We start from the raw sequence: 26,316 nt of genomic DNA, 5'->3' as shown, positions 1-26,316 counted from the left end.
AGAATTTTAGTGCTGGCAAAAGGTGCCAGACTGACAGCCCTGACGACTGAAATCTTCTTATTTATGCAGAGAACAGGTATGAGCACAGGCAGTGGCAGCTTACAGAGAAGGGGTGGGGATGGGTAGGGGCTCTGCTCCTTCTCTCCCATTGAGGTAACAGGAGTAGAAGCCAGTCACGCATGCTTTGAACCATGGGTGGAGGGCCTAGCCCTAGAGGTGATTGAATTGTCCTATCAATGGCTAATCCGCATGTCCACTCAAGGCTTAGGCTCTCTGCTGAGGCTGCCAGGAAAGTTCCCAGTTAGTGGTTTTGGGATGTTACCTGGACTGATACTGCCTGCTCACTGCAACTAGGTCCCTACCCCACCGTCAGGTGGGAACAACGCTTCTGTCCTTCCTCAGTTGAATTTGAGCCATTGACCTAGAAGCAAAAGGCTCGGGCTAGCCTGTTACCAAGCTCATTGCCCCCCGCTATAAAGATTTGTGATAAATAATATTCTTTGTAGCATTCCCAACTAATAACAATCGCCATCTTGAAGCATTTAATGCTTCGCAAGCGTTTCAGGAATCAAGGGTCCGGACAGGTCATGAGACTGAGCTACAGAACCTTTCGTTTCTGGGGTACCGATCCGATTCCAGCGCCAGATGTCTGTGACTGAATGTTACTGCCCCTCGACAGCTGTTCCATGCGCTCTCTGAAGTGAACTGGGGGTCTCAGGCCAATTCCTAGTGAACAGATGTGCACGTGAGTTTCAGCACTAATTAACATTCCTGCTGGCAGTCTTGGCCGAGATCCAGCAACCTAGGATTGATGGGTTTAGAGACAGAGCTACCCTCTCCCTTTAAAGATGTGTGTGTGGGGGAGAGGCAGATTAAGAAAAGCAGGGTAGGAGAATGTGTACTGTTGTTGCCCACAATGTACTTGTTCTGTGGATACAGGACTTCAGCCTCAAAGCTTCCACCACTCCTGAATTCAATGTAAAAAATGGAAATCCCTCCCCTGGCCCTGGAAGCCCAGGTGACACCGAACACCGGCAGGCTGGGCTGAGGGACTCCGGTGTGTATGTTTTGGGACAGTATGTCAGAGGGGGAGCTGGAGGGCACTGTGGTTAGTGACTGTGGCAGAATCACACCATCTGAAGGGGAAGTTGTCTGTAATCTACAAAGTGCTTCAGTAGCAGATGAGCAGGTGAACAAGCACTTTCCACTCCCGAGAGGTTTAAGAGCTCCAGAATGGATTACGTGTAAACGAAGAGCTCTTCGGCAGTGTCTTCCAAGAACCAACCCACCCAGGAACTCGAAACCTGATTCTCTCAATCCTGCCCAGTCTTGTAAGGAGACGCTGGCTGTCAGCTCCCCAAAGCCTCTCGTTCTGATGTTTCTGTAATGAATAAGCCTATTTCAGGCTTTGCCTGCAGACTTGCTGGTCCCAGTGCACAGGAGATGTGTTTAAACAGTTATATTTGCATGGCTACCTTCTTTTCCCCCTGGAAATCACTTGGCAACAGAGATAACAGAGCAATGGTGTGGCTGCTGCCTGAAAGGCTAAGTCTGGGCTGGAGAAGGAAGCATCACTTGTGCCAAAGTCCCTGATTAAAACAGACAAACAGGCTTCATGGGAAGCAACCCTGACCCTCTGTTTTGTGCAGTACATCGCTCAGCAGAGGGAAAATGATACAGCAAAGGAAATAATAGGCAGTAATGGGTCAAGCAGCTGGGCATAAAAGCCTGCACTAATTGAGCACAGCTTTTGGATAATTTCCCTGCCTCCAGAATGGGGGTTTCTCCTTTTATTAACCACAGGCCTCCTATACTGTGCAGGCAGCATGGCCCAGAGGACTGAACACAGGAACAAGGACCAGAAGCATGTAAAGCTTATGGGCATCTCTGCCACTGATTCCCTTTGCAGCCTTGGACAAGTCACTTAACCACCCTGCTTTTCCCCGTCTAAATGCGGCTAGCAATGCTTGCCTATCTGCTTCACAGAGATAGAAAGATAATTCCTGTTAGCAGAGTGCTTTGAAATGAAAAGTACCAAGTTGGTACCTGATAAAGGAAAAGAGGCTTTTTAAAGGTTCCTCAAAAACAACAAGGAGTCTGGTGGCACCTTAAAGACTAACAGATTTATTTGGGCATAAGCTTTCGTGAGTAAAAACCTCACTTCTTCGGATGCACCTCAGTAAAGTTTCCTCAGTAGCTTCAGATTTTAGGGGCTAAATTTTCACTGCAACGCTTAAATGCACCTGGGTTTGTGGGCTCACCAGACCCAAAACAAGGCCTGTCCACCACACCGACTAGGGATATCAAACCAGCAGGCTCTTAATTGCTGCAAAACACACTCAATATATCTGAACATCCCACCAACCAGTGTGAGGTCCTTAGTGAAGTTAGCAGCACTGCCTGCCACAGAGAGGTCCAGCAGCAAAAGGGTTAAAACAGATGCGTCTCCGAACACCATGGTTTATTAATAAGGTATACAACGTTCCCTGGCCTTGAAACGTTCTTGGTGGGTTCCAGGAGCGGGGAGAGTTGCTTGCTGGTTCAGTTTTCACTTGTGCTGGCACTGCGTACACAACCGGTCACGTGATCGGTTTCTGGCTGCTTTAGACAACGATGGTTTCTAATCTAGCAGCTGGAGAGATCAGACTCATTTTTGAAAAGAGGAGGGGAGCGGGGCTGAAGCGGAGAGGTAGCATCTTCTGCATTGTAATTGTTCTGCTGCATGAGAGTGTGTCTTGATTCAGGTCAGTAGTAACGTTTCCGTAGACATGGCTTTTAGGATGGATTCTGCAGACATAAAATACCTATTTACAACTGTACCTGTTTTACTGATCGCTCTAAGGCTCTTCTACCACTCATTGCAGATGCTCCGAGCATGCAGCAGAGCTGATGTTGGATGAATGCCACCAAGCTGCCAAGTCCTACACGCAGATACCACGTGGCTGCTGATTATTTTGCTGCCACTGCAGGCTCTTGATATTGCATGGGCTTGGTACACTCCGTCTGAGGTGACTTATGAGCGCTATCTGCACCATAGTAGGCAATCCCCTGCTGAAGGAAGCGTTTGTCCGAGGAAGGAAATCTCCACCACGCACAACCTGCCCTCGGGAGGGGAATCCCATCACTGAAGGCCAGATGGGAGTAAAAGGTTTGCCATCAATAGTCACTCTCATGCACAGTCCTGCTGAGTTCAGTGGCATACTCACGCTAGCAACCACTCGCTAAAGGGTGTAAGGGGTCACAGTGAGTGAAGGCACAGAAGCGGCTGGCAGGAGGAAAGGAATAGCTTGTTAGAATGGGTCTCTCATTTGAGCAACATGGTGGGTAACAAGGCACATACGCTCATTCAGAGCCTGTCGCAGAGATTCCCCTGCCTTGATACTGTCGTTCTTATTATCAGTCCATGCTGCTTTTTGGGTAGGAGACATTTCACGAGTACTAAATTCCCAGGCACTTTTTTCTATTTCTTCCCGAAGAGTCTGGCTAAAAAGCAGCAAGACAAGGTGGGGCAGGAGGAGAAGGAGATTACCGATGTGACTGTGCATGTCGGTGACATAATGGTAATATTAGCCCGGCTATCATGCTTTACAAAGGATGGCCGGTATCACTAACCTTGGCCGGCAGCTGGCAAAACTAGAGGCAGAGAGAGGGGAAGTGACTTGCCGATGGTCTAGGACAGTGATACTCTGACCTCAGTGGTTCAGGAGCCAAATTAGGACCAACATTACTCAAAGGAGCCACAGTTGTGTGAATTCATTGTTTCATTTACTATAGGACTATTATATAATTCTTCTCACAGCAAATAAGTTAATAACTTAGTGCAAGCTGATAACTTAATTGGTTAATAACGTAGTAAAAGTATCTTGACTGGTTAATAAATAAATCCCACAGTGTTTTAATAGTATGTGCTGCAAAAGACATGTTAAAGAGCCCTCAGTCTGAGTATCACTGGTCTAGCATCACCAGAGATAGAACCCCAGTCTCTTTACTCCCAGACAGGCACACATTCCACTGGACCATAGTGCCTCCTCCTTTGAGCTATAAAAGAATCCATCATTAAGAGGAAGGCAGAGAACGTAAAGAGCTTGAAACCTTAGAAAAAGAGAACATGAGGGGAAAACGCACACACAGAGCTGTCACCGCATCGAAAACAACAGACACACCAATTTGTTTCTTTAGACATTCAACATCTAGCAAGTTGATCAAACTCTCTCTCTGAATTCTGTCCCTGGAGACAGCTGCAGCTAAAAGCTAAGATCTTGACAGATTCTGCTGTTTACTGGTGCGTTGCTATTAATTCTATCAACTAAGGATGTAAAGGGATAGCAGTTAAATTGGCAAAGGTTCACAATCCCCCAGATCCTGAAAAGAGAGGACTAATCAAGAGAGGCCAGGCTGCTTACTGGCAATCCTCCAACAACTGAAAGAGCCTTTTTGCTCAGAAAAGTGATTATTAATACGGCATCATTGCATCACCTGTTTGTCTCAATCATTTTAATAACAAAGTAAGTTTACAAGTAAATTATGGGGCTTTTTCCTCCCCTCCAGCTCCCGGTTATCCCTTCATATTCAGTTTGGGATCTGAGGGTCATATGGAGTTATTCTCTTCTCCTGCATCGTCACCCATGGCCATTGGGTGACCTCCTTGTCTACAAACTGTGGCCTCTGTGTACTTCCATTGCTATCACTGTGTTGGTATATGCTAATCAATTGGAACTTACTACATAATTTTATCAAGGCCCGACTAAAACCCAGCTCACTTCTCTTTAGCTCTGCGGTGCTAACAAGAGTAAAAACTTATTTTTATCAGCTGATCTGATTCCAAATACAAACAAGGAGCAGGTCTGTTGAGTAAGAGAGAGTTGTTTTTACATAGCGTCTTTTCAAAAGAGATGGGCACTTTGAGCTGCCCAGGAGATCATTTTTATGACACCATAAAATGCAAGGAAAGTGCTTTACAAGAAGATAAACTGCTGTAGAGAGACATTGAAAATTAAAAGACGCTTAGAAAACGTAACGAGGGAGAAAAAACAAAGGGAATGCAAGACAAAAAGAAAGGAGACCACCTTTCCCACAAGAGAATGAGAAGCAAATAAATGAAAGGGAGGGAAAAAAGAGACAGGAACATAGAATGAGAGGGAATTGTAATACAGACTAAAGCACCAGTTTGGACTCACTTATTTTCTATTGCAGTAATGCCTAGAAGTCTTACATGAGATGAGGGCCTGTATATACGTTGTGATTGACCCTATATATACACAGAGTAAGAGAGAGTCCCAGCCCCAAAGAGTTAACAGCCCAAATAGACAGGACAGAACAAGGAAGTATTTGTATCTCCAGTGGACAGGGGAAACGGAGGCATAAAGAGATTAAGTAATTTGCCCAAGGTCACAGTCTGTAGAGAGCCAGTAACTGAACCAAGCCTCAAGAGTCCCAGTCCAATTCCTCAATCACAAGATCATCTTTTGTCCCTTGTCGTGTAGATGTTTAATTAAAATGGTCAGTGAGCATTGAGTGGCAGTCTCTCCGTTTCAGACCAAATCCTGCTGTCTCCCCTTCCTTACTCCCTATGGAGGAGTGAACCTCATGGAGAGAGAAATTATAGTTCACATTGGAACCAAATACAATGGTCATAATATACAGAGAGCCACAGAGCACGGAGTGACCATATGAATAACGACATGCATGGTTATAGCGATTTTCATCTAGAAGGAGCTCAAAGCACTTTAAAAATTTAGTGTTTTACGAACTCTACACAGCATAGGGATCATTTCAGTCACCACTGCATTGCAGCCACCTCTGGGGATGGGGCATGACAGCTGTTTAACAGCAATGCATGAGTTCAAGACAGAAAGTGAGGGGAAACAGCTTTTTCTGAGCAAAACTGCAAGGCAGAGGCAAGAAGAGATTTAGGAATTGTGACTAAGACATGAGAAGCTCAGCATTATAGGATTCATTACATAAATCCCCATTAGCATCCTTCTCCTCCCCAGCTCTGATCAATTCTACTGCATTCCTCCACTGAAACAGGTGGCTGGGGGAGTGGAAAACAAACCCTCCTCTGAACTGCGTTGACAGGTACAAGGCTATCACAGTAGTGGGAGTGAAAGCGCCTAGTGGTGAAACAGAAATAGCCTTGCGTGGCAGTTCCCTCTTCCCTACTGCTCTTCATTATTGCCCCCTCCCACCCCTACGTCTCTCCTCCTCTGTCTGACCCCACCATTTCTAGCAGAAAGAGGCAGCCTGTTAACAGTTTTACAGCCGTTTTTGCTAGAACCAGTATTTTCAAGAAAGCACTGTGGTGAGACAGCCGCAGCGCGGTGTACTGTATATCACGGTTCTATTGCACCATCTAGAGTTTAGACAGGACTGGACACGGCTAAAAACCAGTGGAAAACATGCAGCTGCAAACTGCAGACTGAAAGCTTCTGAACATTCTGTTACAGATGAAACGTGTCTGGCGTAGGAACATGTTACGGTCCAACTGCTTCCGAAAGTTGATTATGCCGATAGTCTCACTGCTGCAAAAATGTCGTCTTTGTTTTGGTAAGAAGATGATAAATGAATCATCAGGAATAGCATCAAAAACAGCGAGAGGCAGAAAGGTCAGTTTCGTGCTGCCTGTGAGGAGTTTCTTGATTCACTGCCTTATTTCTGACCCTCCAAGGATCTACTTTCAGACCAAGCCTATGAAAGTTAAGTCCTTAAATTAGAGAAACTCCGGACTAATGCAGGACAACTGGCGTATCAGGAAGAAACAAAGCCCCATGAACTTCCATTAATACCTCTTAGTTAAATGTGAACCCGGCCATAAAGAGACTCTCACAGAGGGACTAACATTATAACTTTGAGTTTCCCATTTCTATTTTTTCAAAGACATGCATAATTGATTACGCCGTTATTTCTTCCCTTTTCAACCCAGCTTGCCCTGGATGTGTGGACAAGCCTGTCAATGTGACATCCATCTCATCACTGCAGTGACTGAGTGGTCTTTTAACTTGGCCACAGGAGGGAAACTAGCCTGCAGTGAAGATGCTCTTTGTCAGAATGCCAGTCAGGTTGGCACGGGGATACAGGGAAGGAGAGTAGCCAGTCCCCACTGGCCTCTTACCACCATTTAGAGGTCTCAAGCGCTGAGGCGTAGGCCCGAGTGGCATCCCCTCTAATCCCCACAGGTCTGCTCTCTCAAGTAATGGGCAGAGTAACTGGGCTGCACTAGGGGCCTCACTGCAGAGCTCTGCAGTTTCATTGCAGGATACCAGGAACCGCTTGATAGATATACTGTTTCATAAACATAGATTCATAGATTCAAGGACTGGAAGGGACCTCGAGAGGTCATTGAGTCCAGTCCCCTGCCCGCATGGCAGGACCAAATACTGTCTAGACCATCCCTGATAGACATTTATCTAACCTACTCTTAAATATCTCCAGAGATGGAGATTCCACAACCTCCCTAGGCAATTGTGTTTAACCACCCTGACAGTTAGGAACTTTTTCCTAATGTCCAACCTAGACCTCCCTTGCTGCAGTTTAAACCCATTGCTTCTGGTTCTATCCTTAGAGGCTAAGGTGAACAAGTTTTCTCCCTCCTCCTTATGACACCCTTTTAGATACCTGAAAACTGCTATCATGTCCCCTCTCAGTCCCCTCTTTTCCAAACTAAACAAACCCAATTCTTTCAGCCTTCCTTCATAGGTCATGTTCTCAAGACCTTTAATCATTCTTGTTGCTCTTCTCTGGACCCTTTCCAATTTCTCCACATCTTTCTTGAAATGCGGTGCCCGGAACTGGACACAATACTCCAGCTGAGGCCTAACCAGAGCAGAGTAGAGCGGAAGAATGACTTCTCGTGTCTTGCTCACAACACACCTGTTAATACATCCCAGAATCACGTTTGCTTTTTTTGCAACAGCATCACACTGTTGACTCATATTTAGCTTGTGGTCCCCTAGATCCCTTTCTGCCGTACTCCTTCCTAGACCGTCTCTTCCCATTCTGTATGTGTGAAACTGATTTTTTCTTCCTAAAAACATGCCTTGGATTGTTTCATTGTAAAACTAATGTAGAGAATTTACCTTTTAAAAAGACTCCGTTCAGCTCTGGAAACAGTTCCCTTCGGGGAAACTCGCCTATCTATGCCTGCAATTAAATCTAACTACCCCTTGTTTTAGTGAGAACCCCAAAGGGCAATGGTCCTGTGCTCTCTGTCCCAGCTTTGCAGAAGCAGCTCATATTATTCCCAGAGCTGACATAATCCTGGACGCTGGCACACAAAGATCTCTCGGTTTAACCTTGTTAGCATTTAACAAAGAAACAAAGCACGTAATTCACCCTTTATTCTAGCTGTTGACAAAAGGAGTGTGTGTCAAAGAGGGAGTTGTTTTCATTTAAAACCAAACAAAACCAGCTCTGAGCTCTCAGAGCAAAGGGAGTCCCAAAGTGAGGCTTATAAAAGGCTGAAACTCCTGTTCAAGTTCACTGACAGCAGCAAAAAGAGTGACAGTCGTGCTGTGCAGGATATAACCTTTAATGGTGTCAGTTTAATGTGCACAGTGCGGCCATCATTCTCGCACAATGTGTATCAGGGAGTAAAATAACAATGAAACAGCTGTACAGGAAGTGACTAACAAGCACATCTGGGAGCCGTGAGGGATTTTTGGAGGCAATAAAATGGAAATTCTTTTGTCCAAGATTGATAAAGTGGCTCAACCCACTTCAAAATAAAGTGCGGTTCTGCTCCTGCTGGCCCATTTCAGCCAAAAATCCTGGATTAAATGTCATAATGAAACACACTACAGTACAGCAAGTTCATCTTGCAAGGCAGGCCCCGGCAATGTATTCTATTTCCATGACAACTACACCAAACCATTCTACTGATAAATGAAGAATACACTGTGAACAGAGAGGAAGAAAAAAAGCCATTGTCCTAAATCCCCTCCCCCACAACCTCCAATAACCTTCACAATCCTTGGTACTTCACTCAACAAAGGATTAATGCACCAGGGTAGACAAGCTAGGGCACAGGATGTGCTGGGCACAATGTGTCTCAGAGAGAGAGATGCTTGTTAACACAGGTAAGGGTCTGATGACAAATCTGAAGGCGTCACTGTGAGCTTTGTAACGAGGACATGGAGTGGCTCTGGGGTAGCTGCGGCATCTCACAGCATCTCTCTTTTTCTGTCATATGCTGGACTGGCTTAGGATACAAGAATATAAACAAACACACACCGATCTGTCAGAAGCCTTTTGCCCTGCCAGCGTAAAGAGCCACACAGATCCAAACTATATGCTGGATTTCAGTGACGAGGGCAGCTGCAAGAAGAGGTACCTAGTCTATGTGGACATGGGGTAACAGGTGGTTTCACTTATCAAAGCAACTCCTGCCTAGTCAGTCTGACGGAAGAGCCTCTACACAAGGCACGGGGTAACAAAACATCAGGAACTAGGATACGAGCATCAACTAAGAATACATCCAATAGTCTCCCCTTGCTCCTTTAGGGCATCCCCATTCTTCTATCACGGTTAGTCGGGAGAATGTGGCGACATGAAAACGGGCGAAATCATTAAAGTGAAGTTACAGACAAACTGGCCTGCTGCTAAATCACATCAATGGTTTGGAGCGCTCCTGCTTTGGCTGATTCTCTAAGCAATGGTCGCTTGAGCTGGTTGTCCCATTCTCACCAGGGGTGAGCATCTATCATTTCTCCAGAGAAGGTGATGAGGAACAGGCCAGTGCAGGGGCAGAAGAGGGAAGAGAAGAAAGGATGACAACCCATTTTGAACATCTTGTGCCTAAAAAGCAAGGGCGTGGCAGACTTCTAGTGCCCAGTAGCGGCAGGATGGGAAATGCAAAGTGAATTAAGTACAAGACCAGCAGCCAAAAGCCCCCCAAGCTTTGGGCAAGTTTCAACTCTCCAGGTCTTTATTATCCCATTTGTGAAATGCGGATACGTACCTCACGCAGTTGTTTGAGATTACACATTTGTAAAGATACAGACCCTCCCTCAGGCTCTGGTTCCAATACAGGAGCCCCAACTCCCAGCCAGATCCTTGATTACAGTATTGCTTATTTGGAACTGCAACACATTCAGCACTGCTCCACTCTGACAGAATATTGAGACTGATGGAGACTGTTTCCCCTCTCGTTACACTGACTAACAGGGCCAATGACTATGGAGCCTTATATGGTTTAACTGTCTTAGTACTATTGGGACTAAATGGAGACCTGACATCTTCCCTTAACTCCAATTTTCCAGTTGTGCCTACCAGGATGTCTAGAACTATCAGAGCTACTAAAACACAAATGGTCAAAATATTAAAAAAAAAAAAAAAAAAAGACAGGCCTAAAAAGCCATCCAAGCTCCAACACAATTCCACTTTATGCTAAATTACTTTTAACCCATCAACTTCCATTGGAATTGCCACCCTAATCCATCTCCTCCATCCTCTGGAATGTTTACTCCCGTATATATGAGAAAAATCCTAGTACCTAATTGCTAGAATCTGTCATTGATGAGCCAGCAACTTTCTATGTACCTCCTCAGAGGTATGCAGTAATGTTAACTAATCAGAACATGTTATATACATGAGTGCAACATTATTGGCTGTGAGCTCCAAGACTGTAGTTTATTTTCCAGATATGTAGTGAAATCTCCTCTTTAGAATGATTGTTTCAAAGGAAATACGGTTACCCTTTTAAAATTCATGGCCATAACAGAAGTAGAATATACTAGAAATATCTCAAAATATTTTGAATGTACAAAAACACAATACATCCACTGACTTGGTGTTTACTGAATATGAAGATTTGATGTCCTCCAACGTAAATATTGACCTTGGTGTCACCCGAATCAGGAAGTCTTTATATTCCATTCAAGAACAGTTTCCATCTATTATTTAATAAGAAATTTGGGAAATTAAAGAGATTTGTGCTTTTTTTTTTGCAGATAAATGTTTATTTGTAATATACATGGTATGAAATAAAGAGGAGTACAGGAGTATCAACAAAGCTTTGCTTTATGTTGTGGTCAATGCACAAATATGCAATGCACCCCTTTGTTTCACAAATGTTGTGAAATAGTACTGAGGGTGACCAGCACTCTGTGGTTCACCACCACTCATGAAATCAGAATGTTAAATCAAAGAAAGAAAGAAGGCAGAACGGTGTATTGTAAAGTACATTAAACAAAAATTAATCCCACTCAAGATTTTACTTTATAACCATTGTAGAAGTAGAGTTTTCTCCAACACCATACACTGTCTATTGTCATGACGCTGCTTGGCCAATTTGTGTGTGTGTCAGAACAAACAGAAAGCAAAAGAAATACATACAACATAACACAAGACTCCAGAGGAGTGCTGTTCTCTTATTGCTTACTGCTCTATTGCTAGGAAGTAGCAACATTTATTCTGAACTCATGGGCAGAGATAAACGTTTAGAGTCAGATTCCAACAGCCCAAATAACAATCCCATCCGTCACCTCCATCCCAGTTCCTAGCCTGACATCACTACCAGTCTCACCTACTAAAATAAGGGACATTGTCAAAATAAAAGCTCATGAGAAATTTCTTACCTGCTCTCCAACCACCATTTTAAGATTTGTTTAGTTTTAATAATCTAAGTCAAATTTACTTTTCACCATCGATGCCCTTTCCTTTTTGCATCCAACTCGAGCTTGGACAATGAAGGTGAATTTCACTGTCTGGTTTTCGTGTGCTAGAATGACGCAGTTGTATATGGATTTCCAATGCTGCAGAGAAAGGTTTAAAAAACAACCCCATATGTTTTGTGGTGGTGGCAGGAGAACAAGGAGAGGGCAATATGAACATAACTGCTCACTCTAATTAAAGTCTTTCATGAAAATATTTCCATTCGTACGAGGCTTCGTAAAAGCCCTTAAACAATCCTTAATGCTAAATTCAGGCCCTAGAACTACTTGACAGCATCACTTTAATCCTGCAGTCTACAGACCATCTCACACTCAAGCTTTTTCTAGCCCAGATATTTCAGACACTGAAATCAAGTGGGATCAAACCAAATCTACAGTGACTGCAGATCCAGTTACAATAAACCAGTAACACAAAGTACAAAAATCAAAAGATATGTAGATACTGACTGTAATAAACACAAGGGATTAGAAGTGCAGAAAGAGAAACATTAACTCACCAGCCTAATAAAAACTTCATTTCTGGAGATTGCAAAACCATCCTCAAAGTCTATGGGGTGCAGTCTAAAGGAAACTCAATGCACTCGTTAGCTGGATTTGCTCCCTTTAGGACTAGTTCTTGATTAAGTTATAACCTTTACATCAGTTCTGCCTCTGCAGTAAAATTCTACTGTTGCGTTTTGGATCACAAGGCAGTCTCACCCGCTCACTCTTCTCCCAACAAATTTCAGCCCCCCCCACCCCCCGCCCCAGGAACAGCACCTGCCCAAGTTGTCAGACAGGCTAACCAGCTGGAGGACTTGAGAAAACCCCTTAAGAGGGGAAACATTTTTGCAAATTGCTCCAAAGCTATGACCGTTTAGCTGTTATATAAAGGAACCACCCTAGCAATTGCCTGCCTACAAATAGGGCATTTCTTTGGGTCTGGAAGTGCCTGGTAGCACTCGTCACATGAGCAGACGTGCCCACACTCCAGAAAGACACATGACTTAATGTTGCTCAGACAGACGACACAGGCATTTTTTACAGTCTCCCCACCCTCTGTGTTCATGTCATGCCTTAGCTGCCCCTGAGTCTGCCTGAATTCATCTTGCATTTGTTTCAGGCGCTGCTTTTCCCGAAACTGCCGGTACTGCTTCCTCAGAATGAAGAAGAGTGTGGCGCAGGTTGCAAAGCCGAAAATGACCGTCAGGATTTTCCAGAGTTTGACATTTGATTCTTGCTTCTTCAGCAAGGAGTCAAAATCCAGGCTGCTCAAATAATACTGCAACCCTTGCTTGGGGGGCTGCAGCTTGATAGTGTTGTTGTCTAGGACCAACTCTCCCACTCCTGTTAACGTTGCTCCGACCTTCAGCATCTCTTCAGTTTCTTGGATGCCTTTGGGACGTTCGCCGCTAATGTAGTGGCCAATCACATCCGTGAAGGACTGAATAGAGGGATGGAACTTTTCATATACCGTCTCCAAGCTGAGTTCTGCAGAATCCAGGGGCTTTACCACCCTTACTGCGACGTCGGCACCGTCCTCGTGAGGCACCAAGTCAAAGGGTGTTGCATTGGTTCTCTGGTGGATGATCTTTTCACAGTCATTCCTGGTGGAGGATAAGTGAATGAGAAATAAAGCAAATGCAGGCATAGCCATTTTCCCATCAGCTGGAACACGTGACAAGCAAAAACTCAAGCCACTTTCCCCTAATTAAAGACTAGCCATGAAATAGGTGTTTAATCTGCTTTGTTGTACACACTATCTTCAAGCCCTCTACTCTTCTATAAGAGGAGGTTAAAAAGTCTTCAAAAGATACACTGAAAGTTGACTAATTTTATCCACAGCCAGGAAAAAAAAAATCCTTTAGCACCACCTAACCCTACATAAGTTAAATCAAGAAAATATCCTTCCTCTCACATACTTGACAGTAGCATACTACAGTGTTGTGAGGCTCAACCAATTAATGCTTGCAAAGTAGACAAAAAGCGCTAAAGAACAAAATATTACATTAATTCTCCTGGAACAAGTACCTTGACACTACTGGAGCCATTGAAACTTTCTGCAGCGTTTGATCCTCTTGAAAATTCCCTCCTTTATATGAGTGTGCCATAACTGGGCTTTTGGGCAAAGCACTGGTACTATTTGAATCCTATTTTTTTACATGTCCTACCAAAGTTTCTCTAGTTTCTACAAAATAACTGTAAAGCTGTTTCTTTCTGTAGCCGTGTTGCCCGGGGATCTGTATTAGGCCCCCCTTTTGTATTCTCACACTTCCACTGAGCTCCATTATAAGGAAGCAGATACTGCACTTCCCCTGGCAAGAACACGACACTCAGACATATCTAATTCCATCTAATCTTCCAAATGGGTTTCCAACTTGGACAAATTGTTGTGTGGCAAGAAGCACTGCATGGCACATAAGCAATTTTAATAAGTGTAACCGATTAACTGAGGCTTTGTTTAGGCTCAGAGAGCACAGCAATGATCCGGTTTCAGCAGGTTCACTTGACAATGCGACTTCCGATTCCTTCTCCAGGTACTGAGTCAGGGATTCATGCTCTCACCAGATTTATCATTTGAATTATACTGTAGGTCTATTATTAAGAACTCATTTCAACATCTGGGGAATTTTGCCAGGTTGTGACCATTGTTCAATATGAACAATTTACAGCTGTTGACAAATGCTCTTAAACTAGTTATGTTGGATTAGTGTAATTCCCTATTTTCCAGTATTTTAACAGCTACATGAGGGTCACAACACATCCTGATCTTGATATCTCCTCAATATATGTTCCATTCTATATGCATCCGAAGAAGTGGGCTGTAGTCCACGAAAGCTTATGCTCTAATAAATTTGTTAGTCTCTAAGGTGCCACAAGTACTCCTGTTCTTCTTTTTGCGGATACAGACTAACACGGCTGTTACTCTGAATCCTGATCTTGAAATCTTTATGTAGGCTCCTCCATAAATTCTGCAGTGATTTTAGTTTATAAGGCTTTTGGGAGAATGCCTCCCACCCCAAATGACACTTCTGCTTCCTACACCCAATAGTTTCATGCATTCTCTGAGTAGGCTAGTTATGTAAAGTCGCCCAATCTTGAAACTTTGGGGTGGGGACCAAGGGCTTGTAATAACGACTCTCCTCACGCTTACAGAGTGAAATACCCTCCCGGATGTAAACAACTGCTGATGTGCAATAGAATTCTAAAGTAGGTTAAGGACGTGACTGTTTGCTGCAAACTTCAGTTCGCCATCACTGATTTTTTATGATTTTATTGAACAGCATTCAGACTTAGTGAGGAATGCTCTAGGAGGCTCAGATTGTTGTTGTGGCCACTGCTAATAATAATCCACGCTACTTTAAGGCTTTCCCATTCCCACCACTCGATTGCCAAGGAATTAAAAACAAATGCATCGTGATGTTAAAAAAACCTCACAAAACAGTGTAAGTTGCCCCTGCAGTAGCCATTGAAGGGAACTAATAAAGTTGGCAGGCCCAAAAATCTGACCTATTTACATTAATTTGTAAAGAAAGTGAGTGTTTACAGGTGTCTTCCTTCCCAATTACCACCATCAACACTCTCTACCCTGCTCACCTCAAGGGAAAAGAAAAAAAGAAATCGAAAATGGGTTTGAGAGAGAAAAATGTTCAGCTCCTAAAGAAAGATTTAATATAGGGAATGGGATGGAAGATACTAAAAAGTATCCATGACATGTACATGCACCTTCAATATATACACACTTTAAGGGATTTACAAACTTTATACATAGGAATAACTTTACCCCACACTGAAACACATTAACCACTGAGTTCAATTGCAACAGCTGGTTAACACTGCACAGTAATATTACACACCAGTTTCACTTACCATCATACCCCATTTTCACAGCAGAAAGAATTTAAGGAGCCAAAATAAATGGAATTTGGCTAGGACACCAAAGTTAACAATATTACTTCTCACAGCAAGTGTCATTTGACCGCCAGTAACCAAGTGGTTACGGTTCGATCCGAATGACAGCATTACCAGCAACAAAAAGTCTGACAATCCACCTCTCTCAGAGCTGGAAGGGAAAGATCATTGAGTCCAGTCCCCTGCCTTCACTAGCAGGACCAAGTCAGTTTTTTTGCCCCCGATTCCTAAATGGCCCCCTCAAGGATTGAGCTCACAACTCTGGATTTAGCAGGCCAATGCTCAAACCACTGAGCTATCCCTCCCCCACACTGGAGCCTTGGTTCAAAATTGATCAGTAACCCATCCAAATATTGACTAGACCATTTTAATCATTGAATAACTCTCACGTCCATTCAAATCCAACACAATATTTGTCTGGTTTTGAAACAGCATCCATAATTCATGGAAAACAAACTACCCAGCCAACTAGTTACTAAGTAACCTTAGTTTACAGGCTATTTAATACAGAAGGAATTGCTCTATAGTTGCCTCTCCCAACAAGTAAACTGAGCTACAAAATCTAGTTCACTGCCAAACTCCTGCATTATTCAGTAGACTTCATGACCAAATGAAATCACACCACTAAATTATCTCACCAAATTCAATACCCAATTACTTTCTTTGGCAGCTGTCTTCATCATAAAGCCAACAGGGGAAGCATATATGTCTGGATCTTGTCAAGAAGAGAAGTAGACATACCAGATATGGGTTGTTCGATTCCACACCATTTTATGCTCTTGTAGTGTCAGCCTCTGAACTACCCCCTTGCAATTGTCCACAAATTGGCTGTTGAGAGTTTCCTTAACAGACCGCACAACACCTGAAAGATACAGAACCATTTTACCAAGAGTTATAAAGGCTATATATTTGTTAACCATTATTTATTATACATATCATTTTTATTACATATAAAATTAATAATGCCAGAGTTAACCCTGTTATGCAACAAAGGAAGACTATGGTCTAGACAGGCTAAAAATATAAGAAGAGAATTAGTGCTTTGAATTGTCAGCAACTGTCCCAGATGAAGAATTAGAATAAGGTCTAGAGCAGTGGTTCTCAAACTAGGGTCACCGCTTGTTCAGAGAAAGCTTCTGGCGGGCCGGACCTGTTTACCTGCCGCATCCACAGGTTCGGCCGATCGCGGCTCCCACTGGCCGCGGTTCGCTGCTCCGGGCCAATGGGGGCTGCAGGAAGCGGCGCGGGCCGAGGGACATTCTGGCTGCCCTTCCTGCAGCCCCCATTGGCCTAGAGCGGCGAACCGCAGCCAGTGGGAGCCGCAATCGGCCGAACCTGCGGACGCGGCAGGTAAATAAACCGGCCCGGCCCGCCAGGGGCTTTCCCTGAACAAACGGCAGCCCTAGTTTGAGAACCACTGGTCTAGAGGGTCAGGAGGTGGATATAGACGAGGCAAGGAAACAGACACTATTCTAGGGAGACTGCCTGACTTTCTATTCTAATGGAGGCCATTTAATGTAAGGACTTGTTTGGGATTAGACAGAATCCACTGGAAACATTAGGAACTATTTTATACATGTATGTGCTAAGCCTACTGCTTGAAATGGAACTTCATTATCCTTGTGAGTTTTGTTGGCTGGTTCAATGTTTTCTTGACCCACCTCTGCTTTAGCTACCTGAACCAGTATCAGAGATACTGGAGAAAAGTTATTTTCTTAGAAGAAGGGAAGGTGAAATGGAAAAGATTGAAAGCTATATTTATAACCCTTTAGCGACCCAGGCACTTCTGCACAATACCTTCAATAACTGCATATGGGACACATTTTCCGGGTGATTCCATAAGAATGTTCTTCAAGTCTTGATCTAGATTCACCTGTTTTGCTCCCTACATAAAAAAGAGCCATATGTATCAGTAGTTATAGACTAAATGTATGTTATGAAACAGATGTAAAAGAGACTTCTCATTTATGACTAATTTCTAAAGACTGTTGTGCAGATAAACTTGGGGGTAGGGAAAGGAGGGTTTTGAGGAACAGGGGGTCAGTTCAGTGCTAATTTACAATAAGCACTATATTTAGTCTTGGGAGGGTTAGGATTTTATTGGTAAATGTTGATTTCACCATACACACACAAATCAACAAAAAAAGAATATTTCCATCGATAATATCAAAATTTACAGATAAGCAAAGTAAGAAAAATGCTGCTTGAGAAATTATTAGAGTTTGAGTTAAGGATATTTACTTTGTATATTTTGGCATGTGATGTTGACAATATGTGTTTTAAGTTACAAAACTTGAACTTTTTGAATCTCAATGTCTACTGTCATTAAATAATGATTGCCTGGCCCCGCCACAATTTCCCACAACTGTGAAAATTTAAATTGATAAAAATTAAAAAAAAAAGTTTAAAAATAATCAATATTATCTGTCAAAATTGTCAAAATATAAAAAATAGAATTCTGCCAAGCCTAACTATATTAAGTCTTTTTCCTCCCTAGTTTTAATAGGACAACTTTACTTTTATCTAGTGTTTTTCCTCATAGACTTCAAGGCACTTTACAAAGGATGTCCGTTTCATTATCCCCATTTTACAGACAGAAAACTAAAGCACAGACTGGTGAACTGACTTGCCCAAGATCACTGAGCAGGTCAATAGCAGGATCAGGAACAGAACCCAGGTCACCTGAGTCCGAGTCTAGTGTTCTATCTTAAATCACCAGTGGGAATTACTTGCTATCATAAGTGTATCATGTTAATCTAATAAAACACCTCCAAACACGCTTATCATACTAGTTAGTTTAAGCTATTACTGTGAAGCAATTCCTGAACCAGTTTTAAAATACTGAAAAAAAAAAACAATATAAAAGGGGGAACACTCCTGGGAACAGGATAAATACTGCACCTTCAAACAAATGGAGCACTAATAACACACTCTACAGCCAAATAAAGACATGACATATTCAATTAAGAGAAAAACATCTCCAAATGAACCAAATATTTACTCATCAGAACACTTTATTCTTTTATATGGAGTTTCTAACCTATGATTGTGCTACAGTGTTACACAACAAACTGTAAAGTTAGTACTTTTCAATAATAAAATAAAAATATCACACAACTGACCTTGAGGCTGTGAGCAACTTTAGATTTCTGCCTATAAATGGAGTACAGAATTGCTGTGACAGCTGAACTGGTGGCCAGCAGTATAAGTTGGCCAGTTGAAGGCCGCCCCCCACTTTCCATCATTGCAATTTAGATCTAGTTCAAATATATTAAAAAAAAGAAAAGAAAAGGTTACAGTAATGATCAGGTTATTAAGAGACTCTCCTGTGGAAACTGCTTTCCTGTCATCAGGCTTTTGAGAGGAACAGACCTCATGAATGAAAAGGATTTAGAGTGGTCTCAATCTGAGCCAGAAGCACTGAGCCATGGGGGAGCAGGGGAGCAGAGAGGTACCAGAAAGCAGTTCAGGAAGCAACAGGGATAATTTAGGGCAGAAGCTGATTGGTCCTGGCAACAAGGGAGAGTCAGCTGGTGTGCACTGTATAAGCACAAGCAAAAGCAGGGTTGCTGTCAGCTATTTATTTTATAGGGATGGTGGCAGGAGGGCGAGGTGAGGAGAGTAGTCAGCGTTGAGCACTAGCGTCTGGGAAATCCAAATGTGACCAATGGGCAGGCAGGTCCCCGCCCCATCCTACCTGTCCCACCCCCAAAAACTTCCCTCCTAGCACCCAACACCCCCCTGATAGCGCTACTCTCCCCTATACCCCCAAGGTAACCCTACACCCCCCCAACACCCCCCTGATAGCGCTACTCTCCCCTACACCCCCTCCTACCCCCACCCCCTTACATTCTCTTCCCCATCCCTCACCCCGCCTCCAGCGTCCTCTCCTAATGCACCCAGCGCGTGTCCCCCCGTGGGGGGGGAGGGGGCGAACCCCTTTCAGGGCCTGCCCCCCGTATGACGCCCCCGGCCGCTGCCTCCTCCCGGGGCTCCCCCCCGCTCTGTGCCAGGGAAGGACACTCACCCCACCCCGCCCTGCCAAGCCTGTCCCTTTCCCTTCCGGCGCGGCCTGATGACGTATACGCCTACACTCTATCCGCGCGCAGCATAGAGATGAAACGGGGTCATAGAGAGCGGGGCTAGAGGAGACACGCGGGGTCCTCCACTTCCCCACCCCTCTCTGAGATAGAGTCATCCCTGCTTTCCTCTAGGGCTGGAGAGACAGGCTGGAGCCCCCCCTTCTGCATGGCCCCAGTTTGCCCAGTGCCTCCCTCTGGAGATGGGAGCCAGGGTCAGGGCTTCTCTTCCCAGCTCTGCCCCTCACCTGGAGCCTCCATGATCCCTGCCTCTTAGCTAGGGCTTCCCACAGGTAGCTCTCACAGCACTTTACAAAGGAAGGCGCTGCCATCAGCCCCCTTTTACAGCTGGGGAAACTGAGGCATACAGGAGGGAAGTGATTTGCCTAAAGTCACCCGGCAGAGCTAGGAAGAGAGCCCAGGGCTCTGTCTGCTGGGCCACACTGCTTTATACATTTACATAGCACCTCTAATCCCAAAGTTTTGCGAACAGGAATCATTTCACCGAGAGCCAGTACTAGCCCAGTGGGGGCCTGAAGCAGGAATATCCTGAGCCCCGCTTACCCCTCAGCCACTCCCCTAAATATACAAATTGTATTATTTCCACAAACCAAAAAACATACCAACACAACACATACAAATACACTTGTTAAAAAGTCCATGTTAAATAAGATGAATGGTATTTTGAGGGGTCATACTAAACTGGGGGGCCCTTGAGCTGCTTGGAACCTTAAACAATTGCTTATTCTACTTATGCCTACTGCAGTCTTCACCCACTGTTGAAGAGCAGAGGCCTTTGGGGGTGGAATTCAACATAGCACTGCACAATTGGCTGGGGCCAAATTTTCAGATGTGATTGGAGTAACAGCTAGGCACCTAAGTAATCCATATTTAAGCACTTAAATCATAGAATCATAGAATATCAGGGTTGGAAGGGACCTCAGGAGGTCATCTAGTCCAACCCCCTGCTTAAAGCAGAACCAATCCGCAACTAAATCATCCCAGCCAGGGTCTTTGTCAAGCCAGGCCTTAAAAACCTCTAAGGAAGGAGATTCCACCACTTCCCTAGGTAACCCATTCCAGTGCTTCACCAATGTGTGGCTTAATTTTCTGAAGCACTAGGTACAGCTCCTGTGGAAGGAGTCTGAAGTCAATAGGAGTTGTGGGTGCTCAGCAACTTTGAAAATCAAGCCACTTAGGTGTCCATATGTGGATTTAGGCACACAAGTTTGAAATGCGTGGCCTGAATGCATTACTGGGGAGGAGATCACCCTCACTTAAGACAGAAAGATTTCACTTTGGAGATCTATTTATCTAAAACTATATATGTAATTATACTTGAAGAAGAGTTCTGTGTAAGCTTGAGAGCTTGTCTCTTTCACTGAGAGAAGTTGGTCCAATAAAAGATATAACCTCACCTACCTTGTCTATATAATTATACCACATTCATCACACTGGCATCTCTTCTTTGTTCCCATCAGTGCTGTATGTGTGGTTGATAGGAGAAGTTTCAAGGGCTCATCAAGAAGAAAATTTGTCCCATTAAATGTAATATTTCCAAGGCTGATTAAGTTCTTTTCTGTGTTGCTTTCTTTCTGTCCACTAGATGGTGAGGCACTCACATTGATAGCGAAAGCAGAGTCTGGCTTTAACTTTGAAAGAGCTAGTGGTGGAAAGGATGGGATGTGTTTTCTAAGATGGGATGGCTCCACTGCATTCAGTATTTAATGTTTAGGGGAATGGCCAATCCAAGGAAGGAAGTGTGGGAAGTCGGGGGTACTTCCAAAAGGCTAATGGTCATTGCTTTCCACTAGAAGGAACTTGCACCAGTCGTTATTATATCAAAATGGACCAGGCCAGGGGTGTTGTTTCCAGTTTTTCTTCAGATGATTTTACAAAACAAATTAATTAAAAAATAGAAACCCATTCTGAACATTTCTTTTGCTGGCACCAGCAGAGAATGATCGTGCTAATTAATCTTTTATTCAGTGCTCTGAAGCTAAAAAGTACGGTACCGGAGCAAAAACTATGTTTACGCTACAGAGCCTATGCCAGCATAGCCCCCTAGTGTAGACACAGCATATGCCAACAGAAGGAGTTTTTCTGCTAGTGTAGGAATACCATCTTCCTGAACCACGTTAGCTATGCCAATAAAAGCCCTCTTCTGTTGGCATAGCTGCATCCACACCAGCTGTTTTGTTGGCATAGTCAGGAGTGAGGCTTTTTCACACTCCTGATGGCCATAGCTATACCAGTATAAGTTTTAAGTGTAGATCACGTCTAAGTAATGTTAGAAGCAATGAACCTAGCCAGTTTCTCTAATTCCTTCAAATAGGAAATGAGGCCCGGGACAAATTCCTTGGGATATGCATATCGATAATATTCAGTTCTACGCTAATGAGCTTCTTATAGTGCAGCCATCATCCTAGTATCTGAGCTACTGAGATACTCCTAGGATGAATATAATCGGCTATGGTACCGCGGAGCTGCTTGGATCTCCATAGGGAATATACATGTAATGTAACTGGCCGCTAGATGTCATCAAGCACTTCACTTGCATTCTCAGAGAGAGCGAGTCCCAGTGCAAAGGTTCCTGTTGGCTCAGCCTGTCACTGTAGGAGGACTGCCCCGTGATGTTTCCACTGCTGATAATACAAGCGGCCTTGTATTGGAGCACTTTTTATGAGTCGATCTCAAAGGAGGGAAAGCCACAGTTAGCCCTTTTAATTAAGAGAGGGGAAATGAGGTATCGAGAGACTAAGGGCCAGATTTTTAAAGGTATTTAGGCACCTAAAGATGCAGATAGATCCCTAGTTAATTTTCAAAAGCCTCTTAAGCAGGTTAGGTGCCTAAATCTCATAGGCACCTATCTGCACCTTTACATGCCTAAACACCTTTACAAATCTGGCCCTCAGTGACTTATCCAGGGTCTCATAGCAAGTGAGTCACAAAGCTAGCCCAAAATCCTAAGTTCCCGTCCCATGCCCTGTCCACTACCACGCACCAATTCGTATGCAATACCGACCCCCCACCCTTCATTCTCCTCTCTCATCATCTTCAACAGGGCAGTTTGGATTGAAGGTTGCAACTGGGTTTGAGACGTTTCTCCCAGAATTACACACCCCATGTCCAACTCCCAGACAAGATATGAAACACAGACGAAAGTGACCTAAATGAAGTGGAAAGAGGGCACACAGGTTTAACAGTGAGGGTCATTAACCATTGGAATAATTGAACAAGAGCTTTTACGTCACTTTAAATCCAGAGTGGACGTCCTTTAAAAGAGAGATGCTCTAGTTCAACCACAAGTTACCAGGCTCAGTGCAGCTGAATTACTAGCTGGAAACTACAGCCTGTGTTACGCAGGAGGTCCGACTAGATGACCATAATGGTCCCTTCTGGCCTTACACTCTATCCATCTAGATGAGTTTATCAGTGCTCAGCCTGTTTCCAGGTGAATAGATGTCCACACAACAACACCCAAAACAAACAGCACTAACTCACTGGAGGAGTCAAGAACTGAATGGGTCTTAGACACTTAGGCCTGATCTGAGGTTGACACAGCTCTGGCACTCCGGGATTTGAAAAATGTATCCCCCGGAGCACCGTAGTTAAGCTGACCTCGCCCCCAGTGTAGAAGAGGCTAGGTATGTGGAAGAATCAATGCTTTTGTCGACCTACCTGCCACCGCTCGGCGAGATGGATTACCAACGTCCATGGAAAAACCCCTTCCATCGCTGTAGAAGGCATTTACACTGTGGCAGTACAGTTGCATAGCGATGTGCCACTGTAGCGCCCGTAATGTAGGCTTGGGCTGAGCTACCTTTCGACCCTAGCGGTCGTCGTCCCTCCAGATCAGGACTGGAGCAGCGTCGGAAACCGTGCAGTGCCACTGACCAGGCTCTGATCTGATTTGTGAGGGTACTGCCACCAATGCAACATCTGTTCGCCACCTCACTCTGTTTAGACCGGCACAGCTGGAGGAGGAGAAAGAAGATGCTTACCGAGAATGGAAAAGGAAAGAACACCCCAGTCCCTGCCCTATGTTACCCAATACCCAGTTAACTTTAATTTACCAATAGTGCTGCATCCACCCAGTGACTGCATCATTTACGCACCTTCTGTAGGGAGCATGTCTGCAAATCCTTGAGCAAGGCATGGGAGAGATTCTTCCCTTTACTTCCCAGGATGGTTTGGTAACTGTACTGTGCTTCAGGGAGCTAATCATTTCAATTCCCCCTTTGGTTATGGCCAACAGACATCCAGGGGCACAGTCCAGAAGTGTCTGGACCCCTGTGGCAGGTGGAGGCAGGACCCCAGGTATAGAGCCATCTATCTCCTTCCATCCGGGAGCTGCAGCGTTAATGAGAGATGAGTGTTGCACTTTAAAGAAAGCTCCACATTGGGCAGGGGGCGGGGGGTAGGAAAAGCAAGGGGAAGCAGGAGGAGTGGGAAGAGAAAGAAAGGAAAGATGGAGGAAAAAGGCAGAAGAGAAGAGGAGGTTTATGGGAGCCTAAACCGGGCTGAATCCATTGGTCTAAATGCCCTTCTGAGCTCAGGAAAGGATGTCTCAGTGGATGAAGCCCTGTGCTGTCAGCTGTCCCCACTGGCTATAAAAACTAGGGCATTGCTCTGATACACCGTCCGAGTTCCCTATACGCCACCCTCCCATCCCTCTCTAGTTCACAGATTCCCTGCAACCCCACCTCTCGCTCAGGGATTCTGTGTGGACCCCATTCCTCCTTTTCCCCACATGCCAGGACCCTGCATTCTCCCCCTGCCATCACCTCTCCATTGCCTCCTCCCCCCCCCCCACTCATTTCTTTCTGTCTGGGAGAGAAGTCATAGGGTATCGACATGTTTAAACCGTATTGAGACAATGGGGGTGGTGGTGTGCTGAAAGGTGTTCATGGCTGCCATCAACCAGTTCTTTGATATGTAGGCAATTACAGACCTGTTTAAAGCCCCTGGGCCTGCTAACCAGATATAAGGGGCCCTGTGTGTCTTCCGTGGCCAATGATACCTAGAACATTAACTGACATTTTGAAATAAATCAGATGTGGTGCTGACAGACAGACAGAAATGCCACTGAGTCGTGTGTGAGACCTCACTCTGCTTGGCCAATAGGATCAGCATCACAGCTTACGGAGAGCTGAGAATGGCCACTCATCAAGCCTTTTTCTTTCCGATCGCCCTGGAGACAGGCGCCAGTGTCCCTGGGTGAGGTCATTCTACAGCCAGAAGGCAGAAAGAGCATGAGCTGACACAAACTGCACATATCCCTGCCAGCTGGAGAGAGATCAGCATGAACAGAGTTACGCTCTCATCCAGGGGACCCGTGGCTCATGCCAGCAACGGCCCCACAGCTGAGACAAGGGCTGGGCCAAGCACTGCCACAAAACAAGCCACACTTGGATTTTCACTCACGTGAAGCATGTTCTTGTTGTGACAGCACAAGGACCTTCCTCCACTGGGCTAAACCGTGGGGAGCAGCCCGCCTGAGGGCTGCTGCTTTCCATCCACTTGCGCTCCCTCTGGACTGGCCCACTCAGAAACCACTGGGGGTCAACGCTGTCTAGAGTGGGATCCCCCAAGCACACCTTTAACCCTTTCACTGCTCATCCTTCATCTCACTGGCCATTACCTATGAAGATCACATTTGTGCTCACAGAAATGCCAGTACATCAGTAATGAATGGAATGCCATTCTGCCCAGCTGTACCTGGACCATACAGCTGCTCTCTGCCTGCAGTATTCATTTGGTCTGAACCTCCAGTTAACATCTCCTCGATAGATACCTCCAGCAGGACAGCAGCCCCTAACACCACAATGGGATGTGAGTGCAAAATCAGCCCAGACGGAAAAGTGGCACTTCATTAGTCACCAGCCCCACTCTTAAAACGGCGAGGTGGCCCTTGCAGGTCTCCTATCCTAGTTCTGGTCTAGCTAACCGTGCTTAGCTTATAAGATGTGTAAGGATCACACCCCACGGCCACATCTCTGACAAGTCAAAGCAGTTGAAATTCTATGGCACATGAGATTCTTCTAAGCTCTCCAGGGACAAGCATCAATCTACTAATGGGAGCGCTGAGTCCACCAGGGAGAATGTTTTCAAGCAATGTATTCCTGAGTTCTCCTTTGCCTCTGGTTGCTTCTCTTCCTTCAGGGGTGTGCTCCTGTCTGACTGACGCTGGCCATGGTTGCTGCACTGTCTTGTCTCTAGCTGATTAAATCTCTAGGAGGTGAGAGCTGGAGTGTGATTTCTAAGCCACGTGCAGCGATCAGGGCTGCTTTAGCCCTAGCAAAGTTTCCACTTTTAAAGGACTCTTGACCTTGGGGATGAGTCTGCAAATTCATCTGTAAGTTCATGCAGCTGCTGGACCCCACTATGATCCCCCACCCGCACCTCCTGGCAACAAACTGCCAAATCCTTCCTGTAACGAGGTCCTTGATCTTCTACCCAGCTGCCATAACCCTCTTTCTAAACTCCTGGACATCCACCCAGGTTCTCTCCTCCCAGCTGCCAAAGGGATCACTTATCCAGAGAAGTGCCCTGACTCTACATCAGCCGTCTAACCTGCCACCAAATGCCCCTCCTTAAAGCAAGACCACACTTCCCTTCCAAATCCAGAGCCTCCTAGCCCCCTGTTGTGCGGCCTGACCCACTTCCCAGCCACC

General features: G+C 44.9%; 1 protein-coding gene across 3 annotated transcripts; it reads right to left on the bottom strand.

The window, feature by feature from the left end:
- Positions 1-10,929: 10,929 nt before the first annotated feature.
- Positions 10,930-19,616, bottom strand: MUL1 (mitochondrial E3 ubiquitin protein ligase 1). Of its 3 annotated transcripts, none has more exons than XM_034753518.1 (5): positions 19,588-19,616; positions 18,683-18,817; positions 17,358-17,445; positions 16,302-16,422; positions 10,930-13,255 (listed from the first exon to the last, which is right to left on the bottom strand). In XM_034753518.1, exons 2-5 carry the CDS (start codon positions 18,803-18,805, stop codon positions 12,526-12,528), a joined length of 1,062 nt encoding a protein of 353 aa, XP_034609409.1. In that variant the 5' UTR covers positions 18,806-18,817; positions 19,588-19,616; the 3' UTR covers positions 10,930-12,525. The 3 variants fall into 3 exon arrangements, with proteins under 3 accessions (XP_034609409.1, XP_034609408.1, XP_034609410.1); XM_034753517.1 differs by lacking the exon at positions 19,588-19,616 and adding an exon at positions 19,431-19,580; XM_034753519.1 differs by lacking the exon at positions 19,588-19,616 and adding an exon at positions 18,933-19,259.
- Positions 19,617-26,316: the final 6,700 nt, after the last annotated feature.

This window comes from Trachemys scripta, chromosome 19, assembly GCF_013100865.1.
Source record: "Trachemys scripta elegans isolate TJP31775 chromosome 19, CAS_Tse_1.0, whole genome shotgun sequence".
Classification (NCBI taxonomy): domain Eukaryota; kingdom Metazoa; phylum Chordata; order Testudines; family Emydidae; genus Trachemys; species Trachemys scripta.
This window is presented reverse-complemented; position numbering and strand designations above follow the sequence as displayed.